This window comes from Suillus discolor, assembly GCF_016758755.1.
Source record: "Suillus discolor strain FC423 chromosome Unknown F5147scaffold_1, whole genome shotgun sequence".
Classification (NCBI taxonomy): domain Eukaryota; kingdom Fungi; phylum Basidiomycota; class Agaricomycetes; order Boletales; family Suillaceae; genus Suillus; species Suillus discolor.
In genome coordinates, this window is record NW_024541248.1 from 22083 (window position 1) to 43228 (window position 21146).

The window sequence follows — 21146 nt, forward strand, 5'->3', positions numbered from 1 at the left end:
CTAGCTATCATCAAATCCCACACCAGGATCATAGCGCACATTCCCTAGGGCCACCCTTGGCAGCACTTTGAAGATGTTCCCACGTACTGTCAGACCCTATTACTTTGTAGGAATTATATGGTCTGAGAGACCCCCTCCTCCAGGAGGCTGCTCCCTAGTTTTGCAGGGCTGAGTAGATCTCCCTTGAGAGGATAAATGCCGACGCTCGTGGAAGAGGGTGAGTGCAGTCTCCTGGATGTTTCTTATCGAGCCTCAACACGACCATCATCTTCTCCAGATGCTTGCCACCTGACAAGGGTCCCTATGTCATCATCTCCATATGTTGCCCCACAATGTTAGCGAGTGTGATTGCGATTCGCGGATGTGTTTGGGAGCCTCTGGAGTTCATATGTTTCTCAGCATGTCCAGGTCCATATGTTTTTTTCCGCGATCCTTCCAATCGAATGTTTTTCTTTCTTTTTTTTCTGCCTGAATCCGAGCCTTAGGCTCATCCATGATACAAAACAACATAATTTGATCAGACTCGCGTGGTAAGTACAATGGCAACAACTAAACATCAATGGCAAGAAACATAAGATGTGAGGTGTGTGATGATCTATGAGATGATGCTGGTATCTCGAACTGATTGCGACCGCCTCAGACAGCACATGGTATACAGTCTGAAATTATATGTCGCAGTACGCACTGCGAAGCAGCATCCCATACATACCATCTTCCTGTGGTCATGATGGAGAGCCTCCACGATGGTTTGAGAATATATCCCGTAGTGCTCTCGTTGATAGTCGACAGAGTCGAATTCCACAGGTTTGAATCATTGCAGGTCATCTGAGGAAGCGCAGCTGAGTGTGAATATAAGACTGCAGCGAGGTGCATGAGGGAGGCGTTGCTGGACCTGTAGGTGATTGCATCAATAAGTAATCTTGAGCACAAGCGTAGAGTGTGTGGCACATCCCTGGTGAAGATGTGAGAGTGTATAGATAACTCACCTCAAGCTTGGGGTGTTAGCCTATGCGAGATAAGCAAGCTGCACGTGTAGAATCCAAGTCCAAACTCACTTTTTCCTCTTTGAGCATGACGACAGCGTCATGACAATGAGTATGTCAGCACCACTTGTGTGCTGATTCTCGTCTAATTGATGGTCTATCATCCGTTCTCCGTTTCGCTTTGGAGTCACAACTTGATAGGGTGTCTTGGCTGCTGGTTGCACAGGGACCAACCGTGTCAGAACCACCACCGTGTACAGATACAGCAAACCATTTCACAGTGTAATCCTCTTCCGCAGACAAGGTACGGCCTAGAGGGAATGCCAGCAACCTGTCAAATTCAAACTTCAAGCCATATTCGCCATACTAAACATGTTGGTCACCATCTGATCCTTGATGAACTTATAGGGTGCAGAAGCCATCTCTTCGGGAGTGTCGCACCACTCGCGTGCTAGGCGCTTGAAGCCAGCGCCAGGGAGCCACTCGGGGACCTTGGCTAGTGCCACTAAAATGGTAAGGCCATCGGACGCAAATATCAAAATGCTATAGCTTACGGTATGGTGTGGAATCAGCCATGAAGACACCGGAAGAGGTGGAACGGGAGAATTTGTCGAAAGTGTGGCCTGCAAGGGTCAACAAAGGGATCGTTGTTTTCTTTCACTTCATAGCCATAAGAGATGCGCAGAATGATAGCGCCAGCAGTGCCAGCAATGTACAGGACCTTTATACCTGTACCCCGTACCGTCAACTCAAGGTCGAAACAGCCAATGGTATGGGTACGATGAACAGCCCTAGGAAGCATAAATAAATGATCAGCTATAGTTATAAATGTGAAAAAATCATACCTATTGTGCAAGACGCCGGACGCAGACAGTGCACAACACATGCGACACAGTGACCTTGGCTAGCACCCTCGACAATTCCAGGAAGATCGAGCAGTTGTATACGTGTCCCCTGGTACTCAATCACTCCATGTATCATCCAAGTATTCCGTACAAGTCAGTCATCAATGACTGAGAACAGTACAAGCTGAGTGAACAAGTCAGTATTGTTATTCAGTAGTACAATAGGCTCCTTACAGTCCTCAGAACATCTACCAGCTATAATGCAACATTCAGGACAATGATAGAGGGGATAGAGCGGGAACAAAGCGCACTCTTGATATTCATAAGTGTGCATAGTTGGATCTTGCTAGGGTCATGATTCTGACAATGGATGCTACTTGCGTGGAAGGAAAAATAAAATGGAATTGAGTGGGGCTAGTTGTTCACTTTCCATAGGGCCCATCTCGGAGATGTGTAGATGTTAGAACAAGGGCGATGAGACGAGCTGAATGATAGTAAGCTTCAAGTTGAATTTGGAGGTACATAAGGTCATGTGACAAGATACGTCGTGTCACGAATGTATCAACAGAGACACGTGTGTGCCCAATTCAAGAGCTCGTCTCGCCTTGTGAATCCTCCTCGGTACTGAGTCTTTGAGAATCGCCATGTAATGGCATGACAACATGACGTGAATCACCTGTAGAACACTGGATGTGGATCAACTTCAGGTGCCTGGGCCTGTGCTATGGCTCTTGAGGGCATCTCACGAGCCTCGTGAGATGCTCTCGAGAGGTTTAAGCAGCCAATCAAGTAATGAATAAAACTCCAACTAAAACATAAAACATTGATTATGGACTGAGTACTGATGATAACAGCATCTGGAATGGTCTGGAATAACAGCACAGCAGTCCCTACATATAATAAGACCACCATTAAGTACTATTGTAAGGCAAATGACCCACAACGCTGCACTTTGCACGAAAAGTGCAGTGCAATGGGTCATTTACTTTACATGATTCTACTAAGAAGGTTAGTCACATACAGTTGGACCGAAACTGATCTTATGCTCGCAACTTTACTATCTGCTTCAATTTATTTGTTGTCCGGCTTTCTGTCGCATACAACAACTGTAGTACAGACTGTTCACATACTGTAATATTTCAGCTACTAGTAGGGATTGGTGCAAGTATAAATCATTGTCAAAGTTACTTATTTCTAAGTACATGAGAAGATGATAAAGCGAAGGGACACTCCATCATTTCTGACATTGCCACTACACTCGCTGCACTCCAACCTCCGTGCAAGCACTATACGGCATACTTTTCTACTCCTTCAGCCAATGCAGACATGCTTGGTAAAGGAGGAAAGGATCTGTACGATTTTCTCGGCAGCTATGTCTACATGAAGAGCGGCAATTGGGATGGAAATGATGCACACCCTCTACCTTCTGCATCTTCACCTTCACCGAGCATTAGTGAGCTGACAAGGGATCTTGCTACTCTGCCAGAGTACTACATCATGCCACTGCACGAAAGTATGCCAGACAGTGTATCCAGTACGTCTGGGAGTCGACTAGTCAGGGTTGAGTGGCGCTGATCTATCAAGTAAGTATGTCATGTCTCAGTGTCTGGATCAGAACTCTATATTGATGATGTACCTATCAAGTAAGTATGCTGCATCGCAATTATTTTGGCTAGGGATTGGTGCAAGTATAGATCATTGTAAAAGTTACTTATTTCTACAACTTAAGCCTAGATGTGAACAGACACGGACAACGTCAGCAGGACACAGTTCAGCATCCTACCCTCCAGGCAGCCCGTGAATGATCAGTGGATCTCGACTTGGGCCTACAGTCAATGAATACATATGCGGGTCACAAAGGATCACCAATTTAATGTCCATAACAAATGGTTTGTATGGACCAGCGCTTCCCTGTAGCCGGCGATGAGAATGATCAATACGACCATCAGCATACCCTCTGTGATTGCGCTTGGCCTTGAGTTCTGATGATATGCAAGGAAGGCACAGAGACAGATCTTCCAGATGTCCATCCTGACAAACACGAGTTGAACACACCTCTGAGGGCAGGTGCCTGTACCTGTAGAGGAAGTAATAGTTGTAGCGGAAATAGAAAAGGAGGATAATGTATATAAATACCTGAATCAGCAATCGTCCCAGCGAGCTCGCATTACTTGGCATGCAATGAAGAAATTTGATGCTTGAGGCAAATATCAAGCCCAGAGACTTGGTATTGAACTGGGGTTGTGGAGGAGTGATAAGATGATGCCCGATGACAACTTCTGGGTGCAGGAGTGTGCAGGATGATACCAGCAGGCGAACATGCCAGTTGCTCACAGAAGGTACGAAATGGCAACTTTGAGTAAAGAAAGATGAAAAGGTTTAGAAAAACTTACTAAAATAATGAGAGAAGTGCCGCATGAGAACACCATAGCGCAGCCGTAGTGTCATCATTACTGAGATGGTCAGGGCACAGGGTATGGGTGCTGGAGAGCGCAGTTGGGCATGGTTTGATTGCGAGGATGCAAGAGATGCGCTGGGGGGTGTAAGGAAGGGCTGGAAGTATGCGGGAGAGCAGCACACTGTCTGGGCGCCAGCCTTGCAAGACTGATCTCCCGTGCTAAGCTCTGGAATGCAACAGTGAGAGTCTCAACTCTCGAGCATCTCGTCCGTCGTGGTCTTCTGCACTGCTTGTTGCGACCTGTGCTTTCTTCGGTTCTTGGTCGGGCTGATAGTCTGAGTCATTTGCCATGAAGTCGTCCTCATCGTAAGAATAATTCATGGTGTCTTTGATGTTTGTTGGTGTTTCGGATCAAACAGGCGAACTAGAACTGGGGGTATCAGTAATAGTTAGTACTTGTGGCTGCATTAGAGCAGCCATCTGGTCAAGAATGTGCTGGTGTTTAGAGTTAACGCCAGGAATATGAACAAGCGTCTGTGTTTTTTTGGCGTCCCGAGTCTTCTTGGGGCTAATAAAGTGGTGTCCGAGTCCCGTAGATATTGGCTGAGCACCACGCGTAGGGCGGATGGGTGCCATGGTGGTGGATGTAGTAGTGTTGAACAAGAAAAACAGACTTAGCGACTGAAAGCAGCATCGAAGATGCTAGTAGAGCACAGAGGCTCTGTACCTGGTATGCACGCCATAGGCTCTATCCATAGGCTCGATGAAGGGGAAGGTGGTATTGGCGAGGATCTTACGAGGTTGTATTGGAGGTATGGGGCATCCAGGGAGGGCTACGAGGATCCAGGGAGGCACTGGGGAGGAAGCAAGGTATATTTGGCACGTACTATAATTAGATCATCCCCGAGACTGGGTCTCACAGACCATATAATCCTAACATAATAATACCGTCTCACAGACCTTTAATACCACCGAAAAGTGCTGCCTGAGGTGGTTCACCGACTTAATCAAACACTGACAAACATGACATGAACCCATTTTTGAAAGAGTAAGACAGCTTCGAAAACACTAGAATTAGTAAACATTGTCAAAAATGCAGAATATTTCGATCCTAGGATATCCGACCATCCGACCCTATCCAGCATTTGCCCCGGATATGACTCAGTGTGACATCTACAAATAAACAATACCAAGCACACCACCTTGAACTATGTCACTCTTTCCCCGCCCCCACCCTTTGTGTCTCTTTCCCCGCCCTCACCCTTTGTGTCATGGTGAATGTTGGAGGTGGGCCAGTAGGAGCTGATGATGCAGCTGCTGCAGCACCTCAAGGGCTGATGGTATTGGTGTAGTCATTGAGTGCGGTGCAGGGAGGTAAGCATGTAGCGGCGCTGTTAGGTAGTGGCTTGGCTAAATGTAGTAATATTCCTGACGTTGTGCACAAGGTGGCTGACAGCGAGGACGTGTGGGAAACAGCGAGCTTAATCTTAAGAAGAAAGGGAGAATGGTTTTGGGAGGAGTCGCGCGCTCGCGTGGTTTGCGCTTGCGCCATGTAGGGCCATGTGGTTTTCACCTAGATACACTTAGATACACTTAGATGCGCTTAAGGCCACATGGTTTTCGCTTACCTCACTTGAACTTCTATTTGGAAACTCGTGTGGTTTTCTCGCGTCGCTAAGAGTAAGACTAAGACTAAGTAAGAAGAGTGAGTGTGAATGAACAAATTGAGTGAAATTTCTATGAAGTCCGAAAATACTGCCAAACACGATATAGTGGACAGTATTCCTCACACCTACTGTGCTGTGGGAACGCAACGGACAAACAACACACTTTTCCTACTATATGGGAAAGGCATCGAGAATAAAACAAAAGCAATGATAGAAATTTGATTACACTTTTGGTTACACAAATCATTACACAACTTGGCTGCTGCTTTTGAATAGAATTCTCGAGTTAAATTGCCTTTCCCTGCAGCCAAGTGTAATAAAGTGTGATACACTTTTTGTGGGTGTTATTTCTTATCAATGATGATAGAAATGACTTATTGATAAGTCCAGGCAAATTTTGCACTTGCTAAACAACCATTTGAATTTTTAACAACCATGGATGGACATATACCTATTCTGTGAGTTGCTGATATTATTGCTATGCATAAGGTGCATGATGCTAATGTCTGCACGTACCATTTAGAAACCAAGATCAAATCACCCCTGAACGCGACCGTCACTCACAACGTGAATGCGATAGACTCAATTGACTTCAGATGACATCTCCTACAAGGCGCAATCGTCGCCATGCTGCCCATGATAATCAGAATAGACCTCCACCTCCTGTACCCCAGCCTAATTTTGTGCCAGCTAATGAGCCCCAAGCAGGGCCCGTTCCACAACCTTTTGTGGAGCAACCTCCTCCCTACTTTTGATATCAACCACTACCAGTTGAGCAGTATCCTGGCTTGCCACAAAATGCAATTGCACATGTGCAGCGTGCTCATCATCATCCACCAGTGGATTATAATGCACGCTTGAATGAGCAAATGAATGCAGCTCATAATGATAGACACCGTTGACGTAATATTTGTCAGCAACAGGACAGAGATGAGATAAGACAGCAGGCACAGGCAGAACTCATGCAGCCTCCACAGGTGCTTCCAATTCCTAACCAGCACATCCAACCTGCTCCTCCCGCTCCTCCTGCATATGGCCCTATTCATTATGAGGGTGCTGTTGGTCCTCACAACCTTGATAATCCCCTGCACTACTTTGCACTCAATCATGCACCACCTATGCTTGCGCTACCAGAACCAGATTATCAGCAGTTTAATCTTCGATTTCAAAATCATATCAATGCAGAGCAAAGGGAACACGAGCACATTAGAAATGACTTGCTTCAAAGGCAAGCACAGGAGGAATTCCATCGAAATCAAGTGCAGCTACAATTGCAGCAGCAAGAGGCTGAGAGGGTCCGTAGACAGGCTCAATTGCAGCAGGAGGAGGCTCTTTACCTCCAGCAGCAAGAAGCTGAAAGGATCCAAAGACAGGCTCAATTGCAGCAGCAAGAAGCTGGAGGATCCAGAGACTGGCTCAATTACAGCAGCAGCAGGCTCTTCACCTACAGCAACAAGAAGCTGAAAGGATTCAAAGACATGCTCAATTGCAGCAGCAGGAGGCTCTTCGCTTGCAGCAACAAGAAGCTGAAAGGATCCAAAGATATGCTCAATTGCAGCAGCAGGAGGCTCTTCGCCTACAGCAGCAGCAAGCTCTTCACCTGCAGCAACAGCAAGCTGAGCAGCTCAATAGAGAAGCTCAATATGCTTTTGAAATGCAGCAGGAGGAAGAGGAACAGCATAACAGATAGGATCAGGATGGTCTCCGAGCAGCTCAACAACAAGAGGACCAGCACAATAGAGAACTGCAGGATGCTCAGCGGGTACATCAACAGGAAGAGGAGGCTCAATGCCGGCGGGAACAAAGTATTCATGAACAGGATGAGCATCTTGAAGAGGCTTTCCATGAATACAATGATCCAGCATCTCAGGAGCAGCATGCTGACGATGAAGAAAGAATAAGAACCCAGCAGCAGGAACACCGCCAGCAGCGTGAGGCAGAGGATGACCAGCATATCAATCAGGTGGTTCCTATTCCTGATGGAGCCTTACCTTATAGGGAACCAATTGACCACAACACTCTTGGTCCTCTTAATGTAGAGTGTCATAACTGTCATGCACTGCACTTTGCATCCAAAAGACTCTCCAACTCCTCTCTATGAAATCCACACTTTGGTATGTGCTGCTTGCAGGGCCAAGTCAGCCTTCCGCCCTTTTCAGAATGGCCACCTGTATCTCTGCAAGCTCATTGCTTCAAAAATCCGTGCTGAAGGCAAGATTGTCCTATGTGTGGCTTCCTTTGGAATTGCCTCTCTCCTCCTGCCAGGTGGACGCACAGCTCATTCACAATTAAAAATCCCTATTCCCATTAATGAGGACAGCTCCTGCAACATCAAGAAAGGAGATGTTGTCCACAAGCTTCTCAAGGCCACCTCTCTCATCATCTGCGATGAAATCCCTATGCTGCATCGTTATATTTTGGAATGCCTTGACCGCACATTGCGTGACCTTCTGGATGTAGATGCTGATTTTGGAGGAATGACAATGCTCTTTGGAGGAGACTTCAGACAGACCCTGCCAGTGGTGCCTCATGGATCCAGGGAGCAGATAGTGGGTGCTACCTTTTGCAGATCTTGCATATGGCCAAAGCTTCGCATCTTCCACCTCAAGACAAATATGCGGCTTGGTCAAGATCCCGCCTCTGATGAATTTGCAAAGTGGCTCTTTGAGATTGGAGCTGGCAAGGGCACAGATAGAAATGGAACCATGACCCTCCCAATTCAAATGCGATGCACCAACAATGATGTCCAGTCTCTTATCAATGCCCTATACTCTCCAGTTCTGCTCCCTGGGCATCCTCCCCCAGATGATAGCTTCTTCCTGGAACGGACCATCCTCTCTGCAAAGAATACAGATGTGGATGAAATCAATACGACCATTCTTGAATCCTTCCCCGGAGATAAAGCAGTCTTTACCAGCGCAGACTCAGTTGCTGAGAGGGACTACGACTATATTCCCATAGAGTTCCTTCACACTCTCACCCCATCAGGCTTCCCTTTGCACAAATTGGAGGTCAAAGCAGGTGTCCCTCTCATGCTCTTGCACAATTTGAACCCCACTGAAGGCCTCTATAATGGAACTTGCATGATCCTCCTGTTTTGGACCATGCACGTTCTCAGGTGTCACATTCTTGGAGATGGAGTTGATGCAGCCCACCAAGAGAATCAGAACACAGTCCTCATCCCTCGCATGACCCTGGATGCCACTTCCGAAGACAACCCAATCCCTCTCAAGTGTCGCCAATTCCCTGTTTGTCTTGCATTTGCCATGACAATCAACAAGGCGCAAGGTCAAAGTGTCAAGTGGGTTGGCCTTAATTTGCAGACTCCTGTCTTCAGTCATGGACAGCTCTATGTGGCTTTGTCTCGATGCACTCACCCAGAGAGAGTGTATGCAATATTTCCAGAGCATGAAGAAGGTTCAAACACAACCAATGTAGTATATACAGAAGTGCTTAGAGGACTCACAGATCATATCAATGATTGGTGTACTTTTATATATATAGAACTGACTGATCTTATGTACTATGTACTTTTATGTGGTGTGGTAGATTGTACTTTTAGTTTTTTGAAATGCTGCTCATAAATTTACCTCTTTTTTTCAAAATCCACTATCAATGCATGATCTTATTCAAAATGCACTATTTATTAGGATGAAGCTGAGGCCAGGAAGCAAAAAAAAAAGAGCACGAAGCACTCTTTTTTTGCTTCCTGTGCCGAAGGCAGAATGGGTGTGGACTCATCTTAAGAAGAAAGGGAGAATGGTTTCGGGAATGCTCGGGCGCTCGCATGGTTTGTGCTTGCACCGTGTAGGGCCATGTGGTTTTCGCCTAGATACACTTAGATGCGCTTAAGGCCACATGGTTTTCACTTACCTTGCTTAAACCTTTTTTTGGAAACTCGCATGGCTTTGTCACGTGTTTTTGAGCGTCGACTGAATCGCCACTGCCTGCGCACTACTCAACACAAGTATTTTCCCTATTGTAATTGTTTATGGTACATACATACAGTGAATAACAAAAATGAAAATGGTCACCGCTCGCACTCAACCATGGTGCATTGTTCTCTCACTCGTCTACTTACTCTACCCTTTCTTATATACCTACTGTACCTCTTTCTTATATCACCACCCACACAATCACTCACAAATGTCTACTTACTCTCGATCGAATTCTTTTTTATCACCTACACAATCGCCCATACACAAATGTCTACTTACTCTTTCTATATATTTCACTCATCCTCGTCTTTGATATCCACGTCCACATTCTTGTCCCCATCGTTTTTGTTTTTGTTTTTGTTTTTGTTTTTGTTTTTGTTTTCCTCCTCCTCCTCCTCCTCCTCCTCTCCATCTCTGTCCTCACCATCACCATACTCACCATCACCATACAGTGTCACCCACCTTCGGATTTTTGATGTGGCGCACTTCACAGTGGCAACCCACATGGCCTTGGTAATGTTTTCTGCCTGCTTGAAGGTGCTCATGTGTTTGTACATGTCTTGGATCATGCCCGGCTGGAAGCCTGAGCAGTTCACAAGTCTCACCACTTTCTCTTCGAAGCCAAACTGTGTGAACTGTGCAATATCCACAGTGTGGATTTGAGGGTCTATGTGAGGAATCCTGGTTTTGGCCTCCAAGCTGCTGTTGGTTGTGACAGCTTTATCGGTATTTTTGATCTTGCTTGTCTAGCCAGCGCCAGCACCCATTTTCGAGGAAGTATGCAAGTGTGGGGTTATTGAGTATATTACTGTGTACTAGCTCTCATTAGCTTGAATTTGCTTCCCTGAATGAACAATAGCTAGGAAAATTAAATGTTCTCAACCCACCAATTAGAAAATGAAATCAAATGGCAATTTAGTGTGGCAGTTAACACAAAATTGAATATTGGCAGCATGGTGGTTGAAGTAGTTAAGGTAAAAGAATCCTGACCCCTAAAACACGTTGTCATTCCATCCCCGCCACCCAAGTACACACAATTTGATCATTGCACTCATGTCGGTCTTCGAACTGAAAACAATCCTTACTCTTCTCAAGAACTCGACAGCCGTCTCTCCTCTCAAGAAAAATACCTTCGAGAAGAATTGGAGGGTTAGTGTGAGTTTATTCTCTTGAACGGCTTGAAGCATGCGCACTTGGTACCTCCTTCAACTAACCAAAAAAAAGGTAGATATACGTGTCAGCACATGGAATGAGGCACGCAGCCATATGAACAACTCACGTCTGCAGTTTCAGCTACAGTGGGAGTCTGAGATTGTCGAGTACATCCAGTTCCTGTGGGAGAAGATGAGAAGACAGTCAAAGAAAGGCGAGACCAACAAGCTGGGAGTCAACATACTGTTGCTTGAGCCTCGGTTTATACCTCCATCCTACCTGCACATCCAGAAGCGGTCAGGTGGTGGAGCCGTTGATCTGACAATACAGTACCTCAAGCCACTCAATATTGTGCACCCACTCTACTACCCACAGCTTGCATGGTGTCCGAGATGTGGGTCTGACAAGGACACGACTTGGGAGGGATGAACGAGCAAAGGACCTCAAGAACTCCACAGTATACTCTATGAAGAGATGGCTCTCAGTGCACAACTGCGGTGCAACCGCTGCAAGGAGACATCAAAGTCAAAGCCGAAAACCAGAAACAGCACCACTCACCATTCGGACTTGGTGGACTCAAGCATCGAGGGCTATTGCTTCACGATGACCAGTGCCATGTATTGGAAGTCCTGGGAGCACTGGAGAATACTGCGTGAGTCTTGTGCACCAGCAGAAGACCTTTGTCAGTTGATCTGACGTATTCAGACCTTGGCAGGGGGCATACCGATCTTTTTCTACCAATGTGCATTGACACGGGACTTGTTCAACCTGCTCGTCGAGTTACAGCCATCTTTGACATCTGCAGGTCTCGAAGAACGCATCCAACATAAGTATCGTGCTATGTCATTGATGCAGCAGCTCAACACACTTATAGAGCTGCATCTATTTGAATATAAGCGCCAAATGCTGGAATATCTTGAAGCAGTCAGCACTTATGAATCTTCAAACAGCTCAGACTCACACATGCTTGGACTCGGACATTACTTTAACCATGGCGCTGCTGGTGGCATGACCACAGGATCTGGGCTTCAAGCATTCTCAGAACCAGATGACCAGCTCGGCTACGATAACAAGTCAATCTCAAATGAAATAATAACCAAGGTCTTCATTGATTTTTCGACTTGCACCAGGCAGAATGAGAGCACACTGTATTTGAAGTCACTATCTGGTAAGTACAAGACCAAATACACAAATAGACTTATGCACTCACTGTTTGTTTGTCAGCAATATGTGGTTCTCTCAACAACACTTTCAAAGCATCAAACAAGGCCACACTTACAAACAAGGACGGGCAAAAGACAAGGGAGATCAAGGGCGGGATACTCACTGTGTTGAATGAAAGCAACAATATCATTGCTTGGGTGAGTACTTCCATCTGACTTTGAAAAAGTTGACGCTGATATGCCCTGTTTGTAAGTGTTTCTGTCAGACACGCGCGAATGCCGAGATCACAGAGCTACTGCATGGCCTCAAGCGGCGCCATGATGTCCTCAACCTCCCACAACCAAAGATGATGGTCACCGACAACTGCTGCCACATACATGGCGCGGTGGCTTCTGCCATGCCTGAGACAGAGGCTGAGCTGGATGTCTGGCATTTTAGTGCAAGGTATGTAACTTCAGCATGAGCTATACTACTCTTGCTAACAGGAACCCTCACCAAACGAAGATATGTTGCTGCAATCTTGAACACCAGCAAGAGCCCATTCTGTAGTGCCATCGCTGCCAATATTTTGGGTGCGATCCTCAAGAAACACGCAGAACATGGTCGTTGTAGAGATACAACAATTGCTGGGCACTACACAAAGTAAGTAGCCAGCAATATAAAAATTTGTTGTGGTCATGCACAGCCTAGTCTGCTATACTTGCAAGACAAGTGTGTTCGACCTGAGGGGCTTGCTGTATGGTATTAGAATAATCAGTTATATGAAAACAAAGATAGTCCGAAGCGTGGGAAACAAAGTCCGAAGGTATAATTATGAGTCTGAAGTCAAAAACGTTGGGTCCGATGTTTTCGGGTTTCGGGTTAGCGGGTTTTGTTGGGTTAGCGTCAGGAATATAGCAAATGTCGGGGATAGCGAATGGCGGGTTACTGTCAGATGTTTCAGATAAAGAAAGGATGATATTTGCGGAATTCAACTAAGAACTACTGAATATCAGATGACCTCCTCCTACTCGGAGGTAGAAAGGTAAAGTAAATAGGTAGGAGGTATGCGAAATATATAGTGTCTATGTAGAATTTCAGAGTGCTACAGGCGAAAGTAGTAGCGCTGATTTTCGGGTCCGATGTCCTATGTAATAAGACACGATGTACTGTGGACATGTAATAACGTGTTCTACAATGTTAGCAATGTGAAAACAAGTAACTGAGCACCTAGTGGGGATAAATATGACAGGACAAGACATAGAGAGGACAAGTGCGCGGGAAAACACACTACAGGGCCCGCAATATTTAAGACAGGTCTGAATGTCGTGTGAAATGTCAAGGCAATACTTAGTATTTAGCTTGTCGTGTAAGCAGATATAAAATTTCAAATGTTAAAGAGATTTTGCATGACAAGAAAAACATAAAGCATTAGCGAACATTTTGTTGCCGGCTGAATGTCATCGACAATAAGAAATATAAATATATCTTTAATGCTGGCCTATACTTCGAAATGAAACTTCACGTTTAAGACTTCAAAAAACTTTAACCATTGCATGTGACCAAATGCCTGCTCATAATACGAAGTTTGGACCACCACTTAGACGGGCGTTAAAATTTAAAATACCTCTTGACAATAAAACGTGTACATAAAACATCAAGTTTTGGCTCCAGATAAAATTAATCGCCCAACGATCGCCCACTCATCACCCACTTATGAGTACATGAGTAGATTTTCTGTCCGTTTGAAGAAAACTTGTATTATTATTTTTGCATCAGATTGAGTCCTTTGGGGTCGCAGACCCCATATTGGACATGTTTCATCATATGCTTTCCCCCATATCCATGTATTCTAATAGTACATACATATTGAGTCCTTTGGGCCGCTTTCCCCGTGTCCATGTATTCTAATAGTACAGTAAAGTAAAGTAATGACACAAAATGATCTAAGTGTCTGTGAATGCTAAGAGGATATCAGAGACGCACATTAAACGACAAAAAAGATAGCTTACCACTTGCTTTGGTAGTGAGAAAGTCAGAACATGCTGCGTCAAGATTCTTCTTGAACTTTTTTGTCGCTCCATTGAATTTCAGTCCATGTTTCCAATGCGTGTTGTTCACTGGACCATTGTTGTCGGATGAATTGCGGCGACGAGAAACACCTTGTCGGATGTTTTCAAGGCGTGTCTGGAACCAGCTTTCGCATCGAGCAGACCAGAACCCCACATCCAACCCTGACCCAGCCCAGGCCTGAGGCCTAGGCCACCAAGACAACTTCTCTATGCATCCGTTATCTAATGATTCAAATATGAGCGCACTGCGGGTCAATGTGAATAGGGAAACTTACTTGTGTATACATAATACGTCCCACAAATGAAATCGACCTCCTCTTCCAATAACTCGTCGTCAAAGTGAGTCTCGCCATTGATGGTGAGCGATTGTCCAAATGGGACAGCATCCCGTGAAATGCCAGTCAGGGCCGAGGGGAGATTATCGAAGCCAAGGCTATGTAATGCTAGCCGCCATAAGATTCCACCGTGAAGCAGAGCAGCTCGTGCACAATCTTCATTCATGAACTCGTGATGGTACTGCTCATATGTGATATAATCAGCATAAACGGCCTTGAAGGGGGGCCGGAAGTATCCGAGCGAGAATGTACGAAGTTTGCTGAGCGGGCGCCTAGCCTCAGGAGAAACTGCCATGGGCTGCAGTGTCTTGAATGCAATGCCTTTTTGCAGGAGCTTGAGGGCAATGGTCGAGATGTCGGACCCCCAGTCACGACGGAGGCACATCACAGCTGTAGCAGCGTCAGGAACCACAAGTTTCCACGGGACGAGACTTCTTGATTGACTTGGCTGGATTACGTAGAGTCGCTCCTGGCCGGGGATGTCGAGATGAGAAACTCGAATGAATGCATTCGACGTCGACAAAGAAGTCCCAGGTGCCAGGTCCCAGTGATCGGCTGGGATCTCAGACAACTGCGATGTGGGGAGAGTGACAAGATAACCCACGAAGCATGTAATAACGTGCTTTTGCACGTCTGAAATCGAGTCGACATCCTTGCCTGAATCCCCGACAATGTTACAAACGTGGTTGAACTTCTGCTTCTCGACCCAACTTTCAAAAGTGGCAGATACAGCATTGGATCTGGTGGTCCCACCATTGGATCTGGTGGTTCCACCATTGGATCTGATGGCTCCACCATTGGTGCTGGCACTGTCATTCTGCGCACCACTGGAGGTTCCACCACTGGGTCTGGAGGTTCCACCAATGGATCTGGTGCTTGATGCCGTCAGATGGAAGCCGAGGTGAAATCGTAAGTGGGTTATGAAGCGTTCAATACCCTCGGTGTAATCGGATGAGGCTGCAACCTCATGACGTCCGAAGTAAGTGCAAATATCCTGCAAGAAGCTGGATAACGAGGGAGGTGCAGGGGGAGGTGGCGGCACAGGATCTGGGATGGGGTCCGGGAAATTGAACTGGTCTTCTTCCCACACATATTACAGTGACCTATCTCCGTATAATATGAGGGAACGGACGTGCATAATATCCCATATGATACGGGCCAGTGGACCATGGGCCCATGATAAAAATATCCTCGACTATGACAGATGGGCCGGGAGGCAAATTATTCCCGATGGAGGTGGGTGGGCCCATGCAGGGAATATATAGAGTAGATGAGTGGGCCGATGTACATGAATATTAGGTAGACGGGTGGGCCAAGGTAGTTGGATATTATGCAGATGGGTGTATTAAGGTAGATGTGTATGAGATAGATGGGTAGGTACTTGTTATCACATTCACGGGTGGGCCCAGACACATATTAAATTAGACAGGTGGGCCCAGACACATATTAATTAGACGGGTGGGCCGAGGGTGGTATAAAATATAGATGGGTGGGCCCATGTGTATCATAATTGTAGACATGATGGAGCTGAGGTAGTTGTACATCAACCAAATCAGAGGAGGTAATAAATCAAACTTACCAAGTTCCCGGAGCAGCAGGTGATCTCCTGACATGGCCTTTGATGGTGCACAGGTTGTCTTGCAAAATTTGGAATCCGGGGTGCGAAGCTTGTGTTGCCCTATGAGAAGCCAAGTTCTGATTATCAACCTTTGGGTCAACCATACTCAGAGGAGGTAATAAATCAAAGTTACCGAGTTCCCGGAGCAGCAGGTGATCTCCTGACATGGCCTTTGATGGTGCACAGGTTGTCTTGCAGAATTTGGAATCCAGGGTGCGAAGCTTGTGTTGCCCTATGAGATGCCAAGTTCCAACCACCCAAATTTGGGTCAACCGTACCGACTTCTGAGTTCCGGGACCCGGGAGTTGACAAATGAATATCTGATAACCAGCACACTTCCAATCAGGTAGTATTTCATTGAGCAATGGATCATCCAAGGGGTCCCTTATTGGACTCGGTAGTCAATATAGGCAAATGATAATGAAAACATGAAAGTTGTTATTATGCTATTTTTCAAACTCGAGACCCTGAAACCCATTGTTCAACATGTCCATTTTTCACTCACTGCACAAATCACCAAGTTTCGAGTGCCGAAACCCAAAACTCGAAACCCAGTGTGCAACACGTCGATTGTTCATTTACATTACACAGATCATCGAGTTCCGAGTGCTGAGTGCTGAAACCCGAAGCCCAAAACCCGAAAATATGTATGGAACATGTCCATTTCTTACTCATTGCACATATCACTGAGTTTCGAGTGCCGAAACCCGAAACTCGAAACCCAGTGTGCATCATGTCCATTGTTCAATTATATTACACAAGTCATTGAGTTCCGAGAGCCGAGAGCCGAAATCCGAACCCCGAAAATATGTGCGCAACATGTCCATTTTTCACTCACTGCACAAATCACCGAGTTTCGAGTGCCAAAGCATGAAACTTGAAACCCAGTGTGCAACATGTTGATTTTTCATTTATATCACACAAATAACCAAGTGCCAAGTGCCAAGTGCTGAAACCCGAAGCCCGAGACCCGAAAATATGTATGCAACATTTCCATTTTTCACTTGTTGCACAAATCACTGAGTTTCAAGTGGCAAAACCCGAAACTCAAAACTGGGTGTGCAAAATGTTCATTGTTCATTTACATTACACAGATCATCGAGTTCCGAGTGCCGAGGGGCGAGACCCGAACCCTGAACCCCGAAAATATGTGCACAACATGTCCATTTTTCACTCACTGCATAAATCACCAAGTTTCGAGTGCCAAAACCTGAAACTCAATCCCCAGTGTGCAACATGTCCATTTTTCATTTACATTACATGGATCATCGAGTTCTGAGTGCCAAGGGCCGAGACCCGAAGCCCGAAACCCAAAATCATGTACACAACATGTCCATTTTTCACTTGTTGCACAAATCACCAAGTGTCGAGTGTCGAAACCTGAAACCCAGTACTTCACATGGACACGAATTGTATTTGTATGTATTATCCATTGGTGTAGGGTTCAAATAACTTGGTAATTGTATTTGTCAGTACTCGGTACTTGGTACTTGGTGATCGGTGGTCAGTGGTCGGTACTCGAGACTCGGTAGTCAATATATGCAAATGATAATGAAAAATGACAGTTGTAGTCCATGTCAAGGTGAGTGTCTTGGTAGTCTTTCCTTGTCATTCGGCAAAACATCAGCAATAATGAAAAAATGAAAGTTGTTATTATGCTTAACTTCCTTACCGAAGGTTGTAGTCCAAGTCCAGGTGAGTGTAGTGGTAGTCTTTTCTTGTCAATTGGTTATCTTGTTACTCATTATGCAGTACTCGGTACATGGTAATTGGTACTCAGTATTTGGTTTTGATACTCGGTACCCGGGAATCAGTAGTCAGCTTAATGAAGGTTGTAGTCCGAGTCTAGGTGAGTTTATTTGTAGTCTTTTCTCATCCATTGGTTACCATGTGACCGAGATATAAGCTAAAGAAATCCGAAACATCAATAATGACAAATGAAATACATGTGTGCAGTAAGTGAGTGTAAAGATAAAAGAATGAATATTAATAGCGAGACTTGCACATTATGTCGAGATATCCAACATAACAAGCCTGTGATGTGATGAGAGACCTGGAATAACACCCATATACATCCATTATAATAGCTTAAAAGCCTAGAAAGATTCATGAAGGATTGATGTAATGATAGGCAAAATGACATATGTGTGGAGAGTGACAATAGACATCTTTTATACAAAGTCACATTTATATATGATTCAGGCCGAAAATATCATTACAAATATGTAGGATAGATCGTAAACTACCCAAGGAACCCATACTGCCTACTGCCCTGAGGGTAGGGGGTGGGTAGAAGGGATATAGTGAAAATATGAGTTGACCCAGCATTAAAATCCTACCACTGCTCAACTAACCATTTTCGATGCTTTGGGTCTTTGAAGTTTCCCACACTCAATTTCTTACCCATTTCACTTCCTCATAATAATAACTTTCATTTTTCATTATCGCTGATGTTTCAGATTTCTTTAGCTTATATCTCGGTTAAATGATAACTGATGGACAAGAAAAGACTACCAATACACTCCCCTAGACTCGGACTACAACCTTCAGTAAGGAAGTTAAGCGTAATAACAACTTTCATTTTTCATTATCATTTGCCTATATTGACTACCAACCACCAACTACCAACTACCAACTACCAACTACCAACTACCAACTACCAACTACTGAGCACTGACAAATACAATTCCCAAGTTATTTCAACCCTACACCAATGGATAATACATACAAAGACAGAATTCATGTCCATTTGAAGTACCGCGTTTCGGGTTTCGGCACTCGACACTTGGTGATTTGTGCAATGAGTAGATGGGCATGTGGCATACATGTTTTCGGGCTTCGGGTTTCAGTATTCGGCCCTTGGCACTCAGAACTCGATGATCCATGTAATGTAAATGAAAAATGGACATGTTGCACACTGGGGATTGAGTTTCGGGTTTCGGCACTTGAAACTCGGTGATTTGTGCAACAAGTGAAAAATGGAAATGTTATATACATATTTTCGGGTCTCAGGCTTCGGGTCTTGGCACTGGAGGACATCTCGATCCTGGGATATCCGACCGTCCGACCTCATCCGACCGTCCGACCGCATCCGTGCCAGTATAATAATCATCGTTCCCACGCATACATAATATACTACATTCAATGTTAAAATATAATTATGTATTAAGCTCACTGTTTCCCACACGTCCTCACCTCTGCGCACGTCGGGGATATTACTACATTTGGCCAAGCCGCTACTCAACAGCGCCGCCACATGCTTACCTCCCTGCATCGCACTCAATGACTACGCCAATACCATCAGCCCTTGAGGACTTGAGGTGCTGCAGTTACTGCATCATCAGCACATCAGCTCCCTACTGGCTCATCTTCAACATTGACCATGACACAGAGGGCGCCGGCGAGGGCGGGGAAAGAGACACAAAGGGCGGGGGGCAGGGAAAGGGTGATGTAAAGTTCAAGTTCAAGGTGGCGTGCTTGGTGTTGTTTGTTTGTAGATGATGGTGGCTGGCACACTGAGTCATATCTGGGGCGGATGTTGGAAAGGGTCGGACGGTCGGATATCCTAGGATCGAAATATTCTGCGGCACTGGGCACTCGGAACTCGATGATTTGTGTGATATAAATGAAAAATCAACATGTTGCACACTGGGTTTCAAGTTTCACGCTTTGGCAGAACTCGAATCTGTTGTGATTTAGATATCACCCGAAACCTGAACACCCGAATGTCAAATTTTCAGTGCCGAACCCCGAGTGCTGGGTGCCGAGTCCCGAAACCCGGAACTCAGGATTTGACATTTGAGATGAATGAAAATTTTCAGACATGTTTGAATTAACCTATGTATATCTATAAACATTTCACTAACCCCCGAACCCCGAAAGATATTTTTGTTGTCTTACATACCGAGTTCTGAGTTCTGAGACCCCCGAACCCCGAAACCCAGCAGTCCACAATTTCAGGGTTCGGGGGTTGGTAAAATGTGTATGGATATATGAAAGGTTGATTTAAACATTTTTGAAAGATGTCTCATATCAAATGTCAAGTCCTGAGTTTTGTATATCCATAGACATTTTACCAACCCCCGAACCCCAAAATTGTGGACTGCCGGGTCTTGGGGGTCGGCACTCAGGACTTGGGAAATTTGGGGAGATCAATAAAATTTGATCTACAATAAATTTGATTTACAAACTTTTGAAAGATCTGTGTCGTCTCACATATTGAGTCCTGAGTTCCGGGACCCCCGAACCCCGAAACCTGAGACCCGGCAGTCCATAATTTCGGGGTTCAGGGGCTGGTAAAATGTCTATGGATATACAAAAGGTTGATTCAAACATGTTTGAAAGATGTCTTACCCGGAACACGGGACTCGATTTTTGAGATGAAAGACATCTTTCAAACATGTTTGAATCAACCTTTCGTATATCCATAAACATTTTACCAACCCCCGAACCCTGAAATTGTGGACTGCTGGGTCTCGGGGGTCCCAGAACTCGGGACTCAATATGTGAGACAACACAGATATCTTTCAAAAGTTTGTAAATCAAATTTATTGTAGATCAAATTTTATTGATCTCCCCAAATTTCCCAAGTCCCAAGTGCCGACCCCCGACCCCTGAGACCCAGCAGTCCACAATTTTTGGGTTCGGGAGTTGGTAAAATCTCAGGGTTCGGGGTTCGGCACTGTGAAAATTTGACATTTATATTTTTGCGAGTGTTGTGCTTCTGGTGTCTGTGTGTAGAAATAGGATATATTGCACACCAGGGTTCAGGTGTGGGGTTTTCCCACTTCAGTACTCGATTATTGGTCAATGCCACACATGGTCGATTCATGTTTTCGTGCTTACGGGTTTAGATTTCGGTGGTTGATGGTAGGTATATGCACTCATAGTGTGCATGTATCCTACATGTTTGATTCACTGGTGGCTACATCAGCTGTATGTCTTGATGAAACGTATCTAGGCTCACCCATATATGTACCCATCTATGTACAATTC

At 45.2% G+C, this 21146-nt stretch overlaps 3 protein-coding genes across 3 annotated transcripts; all 3 read right to left on the reverse strand.

The window, feature by feature from the left end:
- Positions 1–595: 595 nt before the first annotated feature.
- Positions 596–1559, reverse strand: F5147DRAFT_646924 (uncharacterized protein; the record flags this gene model as incomplete). Its single annotated transcript, XM_041433159.1, has 6 exons — positions 596–659; positions 686–892; positions 987–1006; positions 1218–1294; positions 1351–1488; positions 1538–1559. 6 exons carry the CDS (start codon positions 1557–1559, stop codon positions 596–598), a joined length of 528 nt encoding a protein of 175 aa, XP_041299782.1.
- Positions 1560–10124: 8565 nt separating this feature from the next.
- F5147DRAFT_766324 (uncharacterized protein) lies at positions 10125–10376 on the reverse strand (the record flags this gene model as incomplete). The annotated part of the gene is made up of 2 exons (XM_041440756.1): positions 10125–10245; positions 10294–10376. 2 exons carry the CDS (start codon positions 10374–10376, stop codon positions 10125–10127), a joined length of 204 nt encoding a protein of 67 aa, XP_041299783.1.
- Positions 10377–14100: 3724 nt separating this feature from the next.
- On the reverse strand, positions 14101–14828 carry F5147DRAFT_562698 (uncharacterized protein; the record flags this gene model as incomplete). The annotated part of the gene is made up of 2 exons (XM_041430633.1): positions 14101–14420; positions 14474–14828. The coding sequence occupies 2 exons, from the start codon at positions 14826–14828 to the stop codon at positions 14101–14103; spliced, it is 675 nt and encodes a 224-aa protein (XP_041299784.1).
- Positions 14829–21146: the final 6318 nt, after the last annotated feature.